Raw genomic sequence first — 16646 nt, 5'->3', positions numbered from 1 at the left:
AATCTTTCTCTCCAGGATTTCCTTTTTCAACACCTCATCTATTGTGCACCATGGCAGTTTCTATGCTTTCAGAAACTTTCTGCCTTTACTATCACTTCAGCATCACATGGTGTTGGGGTACAGTATACTCTCCCCCTGCTGCTACCGCTTAGAGGGTTTCCAGCCACACAGTGAATAATATATTGTGAACAGGCACTAATATTACTTGTATTTTATAGCAAATAAACAGGAGCACTTGATGCCAGTCAGAAAATCAATACAGTTTTTGTGCCCTGTAGTGCTACCTCTGTGTTTTGCACACTGAACCATTCAGAGCCGTGCTCACCATTATGTATGCAGCTCAAGTGACTCCTTTCAATATGATTTATTTTTAATTTTTCAGTTACATTTCACCTGCAAACTATTAGCTTTGCTGAATTACTACTCAGCTAAGCAGTGGTAAACTTAGGCCATCCAAGTTGGGAAATATGTAAGTAAAACCTGTTAATGAAAATTATATGAATGGATGTCATGATCCACCTAAATGCTAATTAAAAAAATCTTATTTTAAGTATTTAAAGTAGCTGAAAAACCTCCTTAAGACTGAGTAAAATCACTAATAACATGACAGCATAAATATAGTTACACTGATGAACAAAGGATGCTTAAGGTCAAGAAAACAAGTTATCAACTCTTACAGGTATAGAAATGTGACAAGACTGGGTACACTTACATTATCACAGCTGATCAGACAGTACACATTTTGTAAGGGGCAGAAAGTATCGTACTGCCCATAAAAACATCCAGTACTGGGATTCCAAATTACATACTGACTTTGTTCCAAAGTTAATACATATGCAGTTGATCCCTAGGAAGAAAAAAAAGCATGAGAAAGATATTTTAAAATTGGCTTCAAAGATAATATGCTTTATATTGTTTGGAATATTAAATTTTTACTTTTGAGATTAATAGTACTTTTTGGGGCAATCTGGTTGGAAGAATTTACAGGTTCATTACAATTCAACCAACTAACACTTACAGAATAATGTGTTCTCTGTCTCTTACGTGGCAGAGAAATGTTAGACATATGCAGCCCTGAGCCATTCTTAAAATACAGATTCTAAAAGTTGTCTCGGTTCAGCTACAAACTGATGTGAAATTCTATATACAGGTAGTGCCCCAAGTGTCATCCACAGGCAATCTCTGTGTTGAACAACTGCCACATAGGCAGCATGCTTTGTGTCCCATCCATCAGCCTTCCCTCATACAGCCACATAAAGAATTTCCCAGCTCTCTTTTTGTATTCTCTATCAGGAATCCCTAAACTGCTCTTCTATTTTCTTGTTATTATCTCCCACATTTTCCAAGTACCTCGAAACACCTGGAATAATCCCCCTCCTTACAGCATGCATAAGCTAAATGCTTTATTAAGGACTACCATCTCCATCAGATTTGGACTGGAAGGAGTACCTGGTCCTGCTGCTGCAGTATCAGGGAATGCGCTAAAGAAACTAGTCTTGACAGGAATTTTTACCAAAATTCTGCTCAGCAAAACTTTCACATGTGCTCGCTAATTTGAGATACTAATGGTGGAAATCTGCATTATAAACAGCCTTACCACAGAATCACAGAATGGTTTGGGTTGGAAGGGACCTTAAAGATCATCTAGTTCCAACCCCCCTGCCATGGGCAGGGACACCTTCCACTAGACCAGGTTGCTCAAAGCCCCGTCCAGCCTGGCCTTGAACACTGCCAGGGAGGGGGCAGCCACAGCTTCTCTGGGCAACCTGTTCCAGTGCCTCACCACCCTCACAGTGAAGAATTTCTTCCTTATATCTAAATCTACCCTCTTTCAGTTTAAAACCATTACCCCTCATCCTATCCCTACACTCCCTGATCAAGAGTCCCTCCCCATCTTTCCTGTAGCCCCCTTTAAGTACTGGAAGGCTGCTATAAGGTCTCTCCCTCTTCTTCAGGTTGAACAACCCCAACTCTCTCAGCCTGGTTACTTGGACATCTGAGTGGTTCTCTGCAAACAAATGCAACTCCTAAGGGACAAAAGAATCTAAATGTTTTAGTTCTTAGCCACTCTAAGCCAGACTGCTGCCAGACTGGGCTCACAGCACTGACAGGGTGCACAGCAGTCCAAGGCAAAGCAGAGGGCCTAACCTGCCTGCATTACAGAAGGCAGATGAAGATTGACTTGTCAAGCCTGAACAAATCTTATCATTACTCTTGCTGCAGCTTTGGCATCAGCTGGAGAGAGAATCAAGGGACATGTATGTACCGGTAAGAATCCCTGGCAAGCCCCTAACCCTCTCCTGCCAGCTCTCAACCTTTACCCAATCCCACCCAAACTCTGTCCCAGTCTGTGTGTTCATGGCAGACGCTGTGAATGGACTGTCTGCATTACTTTGGTCCTGGACACACCATTTATACAAGCTTTATACAAGTCTAATCAAGGTTTACAGATGCTTGGTAGTGTACTATGAGGACAACAGCTACTACCAGATTAAGTGTGGAAACATGCATGCAGGAAAAAAAAAAAACCCAGACAATATTTATACTAAGATATATTTTCAACTTTTTTTTTCATCTCTAAAAATAATTAGTTCTAGCAGCACCAAAGTGTAGATAACTTCCTGGAAAAAACAGCAAGAAACAATTCTATCCATTGGTGGGAACTAAATAGTTAAGTTAAAAGTTAATATTCCAACCAAATGAAAAAATCCTCTTACCTCAGGAATAGCATTTCCAATGATAAGCCAGGCTTTTTTCCCCATACCAAGAAAATAATTACACAAGAGCACGGCATGCTCCTCCTCATCTCCCGCCAGAAGATAAAGAAATTGCTAAAAAAAAAAATCTTTCTTTGCAGTTATCAATTGTGTTTTCAATTTCCATCATTTAATAATATTTCTTAACACTTCTGAAGCAAAATAGTCCCCCTCCGATCTTTGCAACTGATCTTTATTGTTTATTGGGCATTGCTTCAGCATGCAGGATGAAGAGTGAATGCTGAGAAAATCCACGATGCAGATCTGAGACACTACCACAAGAACCAGGGTCTTTGTCTTTTGAGTTATTCTGAATTTTGTAGAAAATTTCTGAGATGGTAAAAAATCATCTATGAGTAACTTAGTGTCTGCTGTTACTCTACAGATGACAGTATTTGTTTGTATGTGACAGAGAAGGCTAAATATCCCCTTATTACTGACATTACATTCAATGTGTTTTCTGTAGTTCCTTGGAACTACAATGATCAATTTCCAGTCTAGTTGTAAAGTCTCCATCAGTCAGCATCCTTTCACTTGTGCATAACTAGCCATTTTGGATTGTTTTATAACTGAACAAAACCAGCAAAAGCTTAAAGCCCTAAGCAGTCTTAGGGTCAATCAATTGCAACCTATCAAAGATAAAATTTTGGCTCGTATCAGGATGAGCAACTTTCGTCAAGCTTTGGTCCTCATTCTTTGAAATAAATGGCTCATAAATAAAAATACTTTTTACAACAATAGAATCACAGAATAATTTAGGTCTGAAAGAACCTCAGGAACTCATCTGGTACAATCTCCCCTCAAAAGCAGGGGCTGCTAGGATGTTACATCACATTCAAGAGGATAAAGGACTCCTGTTTAATGCATTGCTTACATCTGATGTACTCCATAAATCACAAATTCCAGCAAATGACACACTATCTGGCAAAAAAGGAATCAAAGCAACATATCGAGCCACCAATTCCTGCAAGAAAACAAAACAGAGCAAGTCACCTCTTCAATTCACGATGTGGAGATCTAACAATTGTATTATTATTTATAATTGTATTATTTGCATCTCTAGTGTTTTCTTTACAAAAAGCATCACAAAAAGGCAGACAGATAAAAACATTATATGCCTATGTGCATGTGCACATGTGAACACACACATTCCGAAAACTATATCCCAGAAACTTCACTATCTTTTCTAAGTACTTACTGCTGCTGTTTGAGAACTATTTGGGACGGCATCAAGAAGCTCCTGTGGTGGATTCAGAGGTTTGATATATCTGGTAATAAAAACTGTTTTCCCATTGAGGTCAATTACAGTTGTTAGGCACTGGCGGCTTGGAAACTTTGATGTACACTCAGCCTCATACTTTTCTGCTGCCTGGAGCAGCTTCTCATCTTCTTGGGTATCAAACTTCAAAAGACAGTAGAATTTATACAAAAATAGTTTTATTTATAGTTTGGGTTCAAGTCTTTACTATATTCAGCCTTATTTCACCATTTACAGGAGCATAAAAAAGAGTGTAAATAATAGCATTTTGAACTTTCCTTGTAGTATATACTTTGCCTCCCAGACCTAAGAAAGGTCAAGGTAATGGAAAAACGGGCAGTTTGTATTTACTTATGAATGTGCATAAAGACCTGTACCTATAAACTGGCTTTATTAAAGCACTGAAAAACATAGTGAAAGTTACAGCCAAGTAAAACTGCAAGGGATGAGTATGTAACACCACATTAATTCAAAAGTAAACAATTATGGTTAGAGGTCCTAATCCTACATGCTACTCACATAACACTCTATTAAAACCACAACTGCGGTAATGCACAAAATCCCAGTAATTTTTGTATAAATAATACTGCGACAACCCTGCGCAATGCCCAAATATTTGCAGAGAAGATACAAGTAATTTTCAGATGAATCCTTATAATTCAGACTTGTCCTAAAATTTTCATGCCTTTAGATGAGATTTTCCAGAAGCAAATCTAGGAGTCAAAAGCACATATTAATTATGTAACTATGACAATTATTTGCTCATATGTCACCTATGATGTCATTTTTTAAAGGTATTAGGATCAGTCAAAAGAGGTTTTTTTTCATCTGCTTAGAGTCCCTTGTACATTTCTAGTGGTGCTGAGAATTAAAGCTCATCCTTCATAATGTTTTTGTTCAAAATAAACTGCTTTTTGTCATTTGTTGCCCTTCTCAGACTAACCAGAGATGGAACAGCTGCACAGTGCCCTGTAGCTAGACCTCCAAGTCAGCAGAGAAGACACACAGTGGTGATTCTTCTCAAGCATAATTAACAGCTGAAACCTATAGCCTCTGGCACTTAGTAAGTTTAAATGTAGTAATTCACTGCAAATATTACGGACAAATAAACAACTACTACCTCAGAGTCAAGTAACACAAAGTGCAAAAAGACTGATGAATGGCACAAAACCAAGCTTAATCTTGAACAGGGAACAACAGGAATCTCTCAACTGATCTAATTTATTAATACTGTACCTTTTTAAGCATTTCATTCATCTATATGGAGATTCAGGAAGGACAGCAGGAAAGAGAAAAAATAGGTAAAGAAAAAAATGGTATCGTAAAATTAAACTAAAATTAAGCTTGGTATCCTAAATCAGTACACAAGGATTTCAAATGACTTTATTACAACAGGAATGGCTAGGAATAGGAAAAAAGGACAGCAAAAAATTAGTTTTTGTCATTTTATGCCAAACACTTTCTTTAATAAGTGTATGTGTTACATCTGGGGAGTTGCAGCACAGAATTGTAACTTCCAGTCACAGAATACAAGCGCATGTCACTTTAGTAGTGTTTTTATGTACAGATTTCATTAGATACATACCACCTAAAATAGAACAGTCTCTTAATGAATTTGGTCCTGCTTTACTTAGTTTCCTCTAACATGACATTATATTTTCTTGTTTTCTATTTATATTGCTTTGAAAAAAATGGATTATTTGAAAATCCTGTACCATGTTTGCTAAAGACATAATTTGGTTTGGTTTAATATCCATCCATCTGCTGCTAAGTAAAATTTTTATAAGATTTAGAAAAATCTCTAATGCAAAGAGTGAACAAAAATCTGGCAAAACTCCCACTGATTTATTAATCACAACTGTTTTTTTCCACTGATCTTCACATTTTAGAAAACAGATCTTCTGTACCAATAGTTTTCCTGCCTCAGCAACATTTTCCTTATTCCTGGTTTTACTTTCAATGCGCTTTAGTGACAATGCATACTTTCTGGTACAATTTAGCTGTCATGGAATCATAGAACAGCCCAGGTTGGAAGGGACCTCGAAAGACCACCTGGTCCAACCTTTTGTGGGAAAGGGAGCCTAGATCAGATTACCTAGCACCCTGTCCAACCGCATCTTGAAAACCTCCAGTGATGGGGACTCTACAGTGTCCCTGGGGAGGTTGTTCCAGTGAATGATTGTTCTCACTGTAAAAAATTTTTCTTATATCAAGATAAATCCTCTCCTGGTGCAACTTGTATCCATTACCCCTTGTCTTCAGTGTGGCTCTTTGTGAGGAGAAGCTTTGACATGTAGTATTTCTTGCTACTTAGAACAGGCTTCATTTCCTGTGTTGTGATTTACTGTGCTATGATTCTTTGCTGCATCTTCAGAATGGAAGGTACTTCAGCCTCTTTCTAGTTCTTTATGTCTGAGTTGTGGTAAGGGGCAGTTTGCTCCTACTGTCATATTTGAAATGACTGTGAATTTATGTCAGAAAGATCTATGACTAATAAAATATGCTGGTTTTTCCCTCTGAAGTGTTCAAATCAGTTCTAAATATAGCTACCAAACCACACTATTTTACTAAACATTAATACAATACATAACGTTTTGGTAACTACACATCAGATTGCATCTATGCAAGAAATTCTGAACATCTGCTCATTATTTAAAGAGGTCAAGGTTTGCAACATGTAGTCCATAGTATTTTGCAATAATCTCGCATCTTATTTGAATTTCTATTATTTTGCTTTTGAAACAGTACTGGAGACAGGTCTTTCTATAAACAGAGATCTGTTTCCTTACAAATTCAGTACATTTTTTTCCCAGAAACTAATTACTGTATGTGTAGATTAAGACTATGAAACTCTTGAGTAAGGTCTCATCTATTAAAGGTGATTCAAGGCTGTTAAGTTCATATTTATGGCTTTGAGTTCTAGTAATAGTCTTACCAGTCAAACTAAATAACCTTAAAAGGCATCCATGAATACACTTTATTAATTTTCTTTATTTTCAACAGTACTAAATTGCAAACAAAGTATGGCATGAGAGCAAGAAAACAGGACTGAATAGTTTCCAAGACTACAATTTAACAGAAAAAGGGTTTTTAGAATGTACCATACAATTTTATATTTATTCTGAAAAAGAAATTATGTAACAATAGACCTTTCCCTCCAGTTCCTGTTTACCTCTTATAAACGACCAGTGTAGCACTGAATTGGAAAAAAATGAACTGCTGCTGTTTGTGCATGAAAAACATACATGCTTGCTGAATGGATCTCAAAGTCATTGTATCTTACATAAAATAGCAAGCGGTGTATGCATTTTAGCTACATATTGTTGTTGTTAGGGTAAAGCATTTCTGGTTTCGTAAAATAACTGAAAAAATAACAGCTGCCGTTTAGAAATAATTATCTTCAAGATCTGGAGGCATGCATGAGTCCATTAATAATAAGTCCTGTATTTGAATAGTATAAACACAGAAGCAAGAAAATACTATGTTTGCACCTGCCACCTCCTTTTTGTCCACTGTTCACAAATACTCACATGAATACTTTATTGTTTACAGAAGCAAATGGGAAAATTATGTGCTCACAGATAATGAATGTAAATTTGCTTTCTATTAACACTGGACCTAGATACCTGGTGGAAGTTATTTCTTACCCATTAAGTGTCCATCTAACTTAATAGTGCATCCAACTAAATTGAACTGAGCTAAAAAATCTGAAGCAGAACATTCAGAATTTGTATTAATGTCCTTCTGTACTTGAATACAAGTAGTGTATCCTTGACACTAAGTGTACCTACTTATATGCATCTCAAGAAGTGCACCACTGGAAACAAAAACCAAGAATATGATGAATTACTGATTTAGTTACCTTCTCTCTGACTGACTCTCCAGGAATGAGCTGTGGTTCAATGGTAATAAACAGCGTTATATATGAGCCCTCACTCAGATTTCGCACAGAATCATAACCTCTCTCAATTCCCAGGTTCTTTTCTTTGCTGTAGCCAAGGAGGACAGGAGGAATATCCACCTTAAATGTACCATCAATCTACAACATATACAGAGGAAAAACATCTCATTAAAAGGAAAAAAGCAAAACTTCCATCTCAAATACATTTGCTATTTGTATTAAAATATTTTATTCCTTTGATTTCTTCATTACTCTGAATTACAAAACAATAAATTGAGAGAATATAACATATATACTGGTTAATGGTGGGGAAAACATGAAACATCTCATTGTTAAATGTATTAATTATAACTGGATGTCAGCCTCTCTTGCACGTTATGGACACTAATAACGTAATGGAAATCATACACACTAGTTCTTAGAGAAAGAGTGCGAGCCTTTCACTGTTTTCCTTTCAACCAGCAATCTCCACATAGCACTGTTTACCTGGAAAAATGACAAAATGGCAAAAATACAGGTTGCAGGACTATGCTTCTGAAGGCAGCATCACACCAACAGGCCTTTGCCTATGTTTGAGTGATGTGGGAATGATGCTCCAGCATCTCACTGATGGACACCTTCCATGCAGAAGCTTCTGATGCTCCTTGGGTACAGTTGGAACTAGGCCCATTCAGCCAGCTTCCCCATGGAAGAGTGCTCTGAGAGACTCACCAGCTGTTTGCACCTCCGTCTGCCACCACAAGCAGAAGACAAGGCCTTTCTGAAAGGTCGTGTCAGACAAGAGGTGGCATGACCCACGCTTGCTCAGGCAAATCTCGACAGTGGAAGTACATAGCTTTAAGAGAAAAGCAAGAAGATTCACATCCTGATTTGGGCAAAATTCACATGACTGCCATCAGGAAGGATATCTTCAGTGGATGTGGAAGATGGACAGATGACTTCCTGGGATGGCTCATCAAACATTTAAGAACAAAATTAAGTTTTGATGAGGAGAGAACTAACTAAATCACTCAGAATTTCTGCTGCAGTATAGTAGAAGAGGATGAAGAGATGCTTCATTTGCTACTGAAATTTAATTGCTAGATGCACCTTGACATAACCACTGTCAGGCTTTTTCAAATTCAGTAAGAAATCCTGTTCAAATGAGATGCTGGGAAGATCTATGCAGGCACTCACACTATACTTAGGGAATCACCTCCTCAAAGAGAATCAGGAGTGCATCTAACAGGAATTCAGGACCTACTCTGGTTCTACAACAGAAAGACTGATACACAAACAAGAAGTATGAAGAGCAGAGGTTGACATCAGTATTGGTAATCCTCAAAGATAGATTACAGGCTCTGCCCTTCACGACAGGTAAACAGTCTGTTAAAACGTCTAAGTCTGCCCATTAAGTCTCTCAGGACTGTACGGACACACTTGGGTGAATTTCATGCATTTAGCATGGAACATTTCCCTAAAAAGAGTAAAAGTAAAGGATCTTGTTCCTTCTTGTTTGTTGACCTATAACAATAGTGGTCACATTACATGACGTTGTCTGCATAGGTTGGCCAAAAACTCATGAAAAGAAGGCTAGATCTTCTTACTACTTGCATCTTCTTTTAAGTCAGTGAAAGCTTCATTCTATAGGGCACCACAACCCTCAAACACCTGAATTCATTGACTAATGTCCCAAGTTGAAGATAGCATATTATTAACGATCTAGCAGAAGCAAATGGACTGACACTGGTTAGACATACACTGTCCAAAATTTCTCAGCAATGAAAAGAATCCCATGCTTTCTTGAATCCCATAACAATTATGTTCTGTTATGACTTGCAAATGGAGAGCCCAAGAAAATCACTTTGAACTCCAAGCACCGCACTTCAATTAAATGACAATCGTATAGATTTATCCTCCACCCAAAGAATCCAAGAGGCTTACAGTATGTCTTAAAGTCCATAAGGTTCTGAGAAGTGCCTTATAGTCAGAGAAGAACAAATTAATGTGTCATTAGGTATACGACTGATGTCAGAATTTAAGAAACTTTTGTGATATGATGACTTGATCTACATGTGAAAGCAACTGCCCTGCAGAAAAAGAGTCCTACAGCAAGATTACAATATGATAGGACTATTGATGTGAAAAATTAGTTTCCTTAACCTACGTCCAAGATGGGTGGCTGGACAGAAAAATGCCTTTCCCCTATGAAGAACTGCACGTTTTACTACTAATCCCGTGACTAACTGCTGATATCTCTTGAAAAGTTCTAAAAATGGAGGAAAGAAGGGATTAGGAGAGGTAAAAGTGAAAACTTGATTCATGAAAAGTGTGAAAAAAGCAGTTTGCAGATCAAATTTCCTATCACCTAGACAGGTGATATTCCTTTTACTAGTTCACCTATCTAGGATGTGCAATACCAGAAATCTCAAAAGCCACTGACAAAACTACCTAAAGAATTTGCACTTTTTAACCTCATTACTGAAGGAAGCCAGGGTGCATTGTCAGTGTAGAAGTAAGTTTGTTTATCTCTTCTCCCTTCAGAATGTTGAACTTACTGACAAATACTCACCAACTTTTACAAAAAACAGTGGTTTCAAACACATTTTCAAACAATTCCATAAAAATGAACTAACAAGTACAGATAATATCATTAAATCTGACATTCCATTACCAGCCGCTTTCTAGTCTGCAAAATGTATTTTAAGAGATTTCCTCCAAGTTATTGACACTTACCCTCGCTTGAAAATATATGGTAGTAAATGGCATCTTAACACATCCCAGCCAGTGTCTCTCAACACGAGTGCGGATTCCACTTCCTCTTTCAAGATCATCCTATTAAAAAGTTGCCCAACTTAACACTTTGTAAGACAGCTTTATTTCCTTTAATTCAATCACCAATTTAATCAAGGCATTAATAAAAATTCTGTATTGTTTTAATAACTTACTATAAATATCAGTTCAATTGCTAGTATGGCAATGATTATTCTGCATGCCTTTCAAGCATGCCAAATGCTGAACAAATACAAGAACATCATGGTCCATGATATAATGTGCTTGCACTTCAGAGTTCAAGTCCTGTATAACCTGTGATGGAGAACTCAAAAGTCTGACAAGGAGTCCACAAGAGTCTTCTCAGACAATGTAAATTAAGCTCTGGTCTTCTAATGAAATATTTTACTAGTATTTAAAAGAAGCTTTTTCAAGGTAAAACTATATGAAAATCTAACTAAACCCTGTGGAATCGAAGCATTGTTTTCATGTGTATTGCCTATCAGGGGTTTCCAAATCTAATATGATCAGCCTACAAGTTACTTGAAAAAAAAAAAAAATTCTCTAAAGGCTAGAGTGACATCTGAGTTTCAAGACTGTTATCTTTCTTCCTTCTGTTTCATCAAATACCATTTCATTTTTGAGGACAGAATTCTGTTCTCAGTGAAATATGTTCATTATTTATTTTTGGGTTATATTTTCAAGAATGTTGAGTACTGTTATTTTTGTGCATGCTGAATTGACTGGGAAAGCTTTCACTGGTTTTAACAGGGGAAGGAGTTATGCCAACACTGAGAGCTTACAAAAATTTCTTGTAACTAGTACTTGCAATTTTTATCTCGTTCCAAAAAATTAATACATACAACCAAAAGTTTTTCACCAAACAGCTTGCAAAACAGGATGAGACAGAGCATAAAAAGATAGTTAATAAAAAAATACCATAACTGGGATCATTCATCTGGAATTTAGTAAAAAATTCTGAGTAAGATTAAGAAGAACAGAATTCAGATTATAATTCATATGTTGCCTCTCAATTTTAGTATCTCCAATTTCAGTATCTCCAATTTCATTAAATATCAGTAAAACAGATTACATACACATGTTCAACTCTAGCAGCAGATTACGTAGTACAAGCTTAATTTGTACAAGGGTTAACACTGAAAATATTGATCCGTCTATCAATATTGAAGTATTGTCTACATATAAAATCATAAGGAATGACAAACTAGTGAAAAAAGAGACACAGGAGTGTGAAAGCTATTACACTGAAAAGTCTTACTCTGTCAACTTCAAAAAGCTCACAATATTCTGTAATGTACACTGTTCTTCCATTATGGACTCACCTCTACAGCATCATGAAGTACTTCATCAAAAACATTAATGAAGACTTCATCCTTCACTGACTGCAAACTGTGGGTGCTGTAGTCACCATTAGGAGCTCTGAGAAGGTTAAACCAAAAAAGTGATTTGAACAGAAAAGAACAAAACATGATAATTTGAATAAATTTACATTCTGAAATTAAATTATTATTACTCAGAAATAATTTGGTTTAATTTTGCCATACCTAAATGGAAGCTCAAGTTCCTCATTCCAGTTGGGGTTTGGACCCTCTGCTGTTGTTGTTCGGCAGACTGTTCGCTGAAAAGAAACTTCTACAAAGGGACGGACTAAAACCTATAAATAGAGATCAAAACAAAGGAAACAGACCTCTATAAAAAATTCATCAGAACATATTAAATTACACATTTTCATGTATTTAGGAAAATAAACGTATACTTTGTGGAGATCAGGCTGGTCTGGCCCAGATAAAACTTTTAATACACCTTAAATATTGCACTTCCCAGGCTTCTACGCATTTATGAAACTTTAAAAAATATTTTATATGTTAGCATTTCCAAAAGATTCAGCATACTTGACATATTTATATACACCAGCAAAACCACATTTTCTCCTGAGACTAGGAAAGCTACTGGCTATCTAATCAAAGACAGTAACTGAAACAGAATGTGTGATTCAGACACCAGTAGAAAAAAGTGCACTTGTATCTTCTTATCTGTAATCCAAGAAGCCTACTGCTCCAATCCTGATTGTCTCTGAAACTGGCTCCTATTACAGATAAGCAACTTCCACTAGACACAACAAACCCCTAATGTGATTAAAAATGACTTAATGGAGCATTTCCTTAACATTCAAATGCATATGGCAGAACCTTTTCTACATTTCAAAGAGCTATAATTTTGAAGGAAAATAGTAAGATATTCGTAAGAATGGCTGTGCTGGTTTAGGCTAAGAGTGCACTGGGCCCAAAATTCAGGCTGTGAAAATGGCCATCAGCAGACACATACAGAACAGAGCAGACATATATGATATTTTCTCTTATTACTCTTCCAGGCTTTAAGTGTTTTCAGATGAAGGACTTTCCCAAGACTATAACAATTTTTCTATTTAGTAATTCCCAGTGGATCACTCTTCCAAGTACATGTCAATACGCACTTCAATGCAAGCAAACCTCTTTAGTCAACAATACATGTAAACAACTTCTCTAGGCACCTGCTAACTGCTGCATGAAGAATCACAACCTTCTGTTTGTGTTGAAGATAAATCCTAACAGCTTCATTTGATGATCCCTCACCCTTGTAGTGAAACAGCCAGTAAACAGTCAATCCCTATCCACAGTCTCCGTATTACATATGATTTTGTGCCTCTCTACCATATTCCTCCTCCCCTACTCGCAGTTACTGCTCTTCTGGCTGAAAAGCCCTACCATTTTTCACTGTACAGTAGCCATTCTGTATTTCTGACATCCTTACTGCCCTTCTCTGAACCTTCTGCAGCTTTACTATCTTTTTGGCAATCAAGGAGTGGGCAAGCCAACCTCACTAATAAGGTATCACAGAATCATCTTGGTTGGAAAAGACCTTGAAGATCATCCAGTCCAACCATTAACCTAACACTGACCGTTCCCAACTACACCATATCCCTAAGCGCTATGTCAACCCTACTCTTCAACATGTCCAGGGATGGGGACTCACCACTGCCCTAGGCAGCCCATTCCAACGCCTAACAACCCATTCTGTAAAGAAATGCTTCCTAATATCCAGTCTAAACCTTCCCTGGTGCAACTTGAGGCCATTACCTCTTGTTCTATTGCTTGTTGCTCTGTTAAAGAGACACATCCCCATCTCTCTGCAACCTCCTTTCAGATAGTTGTAGAGGATGATGAGGTCTCCCCTCAGCCTCCTCTTCTCCAGACTAAACAACCCCCGTTCCCTCAGCCGCTCCTCGTACGACATGTGCTCCAGACCCTTCACCAGCTTCGTTGCCCTTCTCTGGACACGCTCGAGTCATTCAATGTCCTTTTTGTAGTGAGGGGCCCAAAACTGAACACAGTAATCGAGGTGCAGCCTCACCAGTGCCGAGTACAGGGGTAAGATCCCTTCCCTGTCCCTGCTGGCCATGCTATTTCTGATACGAAGCCAGGATGCCATTGGCCTTCTTGGCCACCTGGGCACACTGCTGGCTCATGTTCAGCCGGCTGTCAATCAACACCCCCAGGTCCCTCTCTGACTGGCAGCTCTCCAGCCACTCCTCCCCAAGCCTGTAGCGCTGCTGGGGGTTGTTGTGGCCCAAGTGCAGCACCCGGCATTTGGCCTTATTGAAACTCCTACAGTTGGCCTCAGCCCATCGCTCCAGCCTGTCCAGGTCTCTCTGCAGAGCCTCCCTACCCTCGAGCAGATCAACACTCCCACCCAGCTTGGCGTCATCTGCAAACTTACTGAGGGTGCACTCGATCCCCTCGTCTAGATCATCAATAAAGATGTTAAACAGGAGTGGCCCCAAAACCGAGCCCTGGGGGACACCACTCGTGACCGGCCACCAACTGGATTTAACTCCGTTCACCACAACTCTTTGGGCCCGGCCATTCAATCAATTTTTTACCCAGCAAAGCATTTGCCCATCGAAGCCATGAGCAGCCAGTTTCACCAGGAGTACCTTTCTGATGGTGAATGTTACTGTCTGTGGAAAAGAGGAATGCTCACAATTTCACATAAGAAAATGTTAGTTTTGTAGTATACCTGGTTGAATGCCCAATCTGGGCTATCAGTTGCGCTCTGAGCTGATGGAGAGGCTGCAAACATCTCATTAAAGGACCTTGAAGATTTTGATGGTTGATGAAGTTTGCTACAAGAGGAAATGGACAACAACAAGAAGAAAAGACGAAGAACACATTACAAAATATGAATCCCTCACACTCTGTATTAGCCATACAGAATTATGGAAATAGTTCTGGTATTTTTATGGTATGACTTGAACCTTATAAAGATAGTTATTCGATCAAATAACACAAAAAGAATGCCAGTAGGGGTAATGACTGTATAGCTTTTGTAAGCCTCATTGCAAAAGAGTGCTTTGTGTCTGGAGGCTCTCTTTTCTGAAGAGCTTATCAACCCCAGACTCTTTTTTTTTTTTTTTTTTGCCTCCTCCTGTACCATCTCCATGAGCTACAGGTTTTTCAGTTTAAGGAGATGAATCCCCACAGAATTCATAAACAGTGTAGACTTCATGGTATCCAGGCAAGGCCTCTATGACAAAATTAAATCCATATGAATGTTACACAATCAGCAAACCATGAGTGAAATAAATGTTAATACGTTTATTTTTATAGTGCTTCTGCATAACTTTTTTCGTAATAACACCACAGTAGAGATTATAAAAGAATAACTATTCATGGAGAAAGCAGCTCAAAATAAGATATCATATAATGCAAAAAGACTGGGAGGGGTTTTATTTATTTTTGTAATACTGATAATGAATTGAAATTTTCATCTTTTCCTTCCTGTCAACATGTTTCTAATATGAATTACTTTTCTCAATATGAACTTATTTATAGAAATCCAGCAGAACCTTTATTATAGTAAAGAGATAAAACAGCAGAAGATGCTAAATTCTGTATGCACAGTAATTGGTCAGCTTTAAAACACCTCTGAGTTAAATGCAAGGTGTAATCATTTTGGGAGAGAGTGAGAACACTGCACTAATACATTGCTTCTGGAACTGAACCAGTGTTCAGAACTCAGTATCTCTACATGACACAGCATCATGCAGTACAGGCACTGCCTTAATGCACCTCTGAAGGTAAGGGTCACCTTTAAAATTAGTCAGAGCCAAATTAGGCCCAGTCCATTAACTTAAATGAATAGTTCACGAAGATGACCAACATGCTACACTCAGGAGGCAGATATAGTATCCCACAATGAAGAACTGAATTTTTTTAATACTTATTTTTGGTATTTAATGAAAATATTATGAACTAAAATTGCCCTGAGTATAATTAGCAAGCTTGCTTAAGGTATAATTCATCTGATATTACCAGAGTTATAAAGTTGTCAAAGCTGTAAGTTATCTTCCAGTTTTTTCCTCAAGCAGATGAATACAGTTTTTGGTAAAACATTTATTGAATTTAGCAATTATTGATAAATGTTCATATTATTCTACAAACTTACAAACCAGCAGTTCTTTATCATTATTAATAAAAAGATAAATGTATGTATGTTTTTATCATGAGGATGAAAACAACATGAATGGCTGAATTTCAACATTAGTTGCTTCAGCCGTCCTCAAAACAGCTGCAACCAGAAAATGAATCTGTACTGGAAACAGGCATTTAAACATACCTCAGCACTGGTTTTCTCACTGGAATATCGTAAGCTCTAACAACGTTCACTAACAGTTTTATGTCTCCATCTGATAAATTCTGTGCTGTGACCTTCTTCCTTTCTTTTCTTCTTGGCTTTAATGGTCGTTTTGGCTCTGCCAGTTTAAAGAGGCCAAGTCCCAAAATACTAATAATCATAAAACACGTATTTAGTCATTTTTGCATAGAATCCAGCATGCTAGTGTTTCCATGAAACACATGCAAATTATGCACTAACAGAAAAAGAAAATATACGCTCCTGTTAGTGCCATACAAAACTCTAT

General features: G+C 37.7%; 1 protein-coding gene across 8 annotated transcripts in view; it reads right to left on the bottom strand.

Moving 5' to 3' along the window:
• CC2D2A (coiled-coil and C2 domain containing 2A) overlaps window positions 1-16646 on the bottom strand; it is a 65945-nt gene that overhangs the window by 3602 nt on the left and 45697 nt on the right. For 6 of the 8 annotated variants that reach the window (XM_074822149.1, XM_074822153.1, XM_074822156.1 and 3 more), the window contains 11 exons: window positions 16343-16510; window positions 14744-14849; window positions 12232-12341; window positions 12010-12106; window positions 10631-10729; window positions 7877-8053; window positions 5251-5271; window positions 3955-4158; window positions 3631-3720; window positions 2718-2831; window positions 713-847 (listed from right to left, as the gene is read on the bottom strand). In XM_074822149.1, coding sequence (XP_074678250.1) covers window positions 713-847; window positions 2718-2831; window positions 3631-3720; window positions 3955-4158; window positions 5251-5271; window positions 7877-8053; window positions 10631-10729; window positions 12010-12106; window positions 12232-12341; window positions 14744-14849; window positions 16343-16510 — 1321 coding nt within the window. The remainder of the gene's footprint in view (window positions 1-712; window positions 848-2717; window positions 2832-3630; window positions 3721-3954; window positions 4159-5250; window positions 5272-7876; window positions 8054-10630; window positions 10730-12009; window positions 12107-12231; window positions 12342-14743; window positions 14850-16342; window positions 16511-16646) is intronic. The other 2 variants (XM_074822150.1, XM_074822154.1) reach the window with 2 other exon arrangements.

This window comes from Strix aluco, chromosome 4, assembly GCF_031877795.1.
Source record: "Strix aluco isolate bStrAlu1 chromosome 4, bStrAlu1.hap1, whole genome shotgun sequence".
Lineage (NCBI taxonomy): Eukaryota > Metazoa > Chordata > Aves > Strigiformes > Strigidae > Strix > Strix aluco.
Note: the sequence above shows the minus strand (reverse complement) of the source record. Positions and strands in the feature narration are given on the sequence as shown.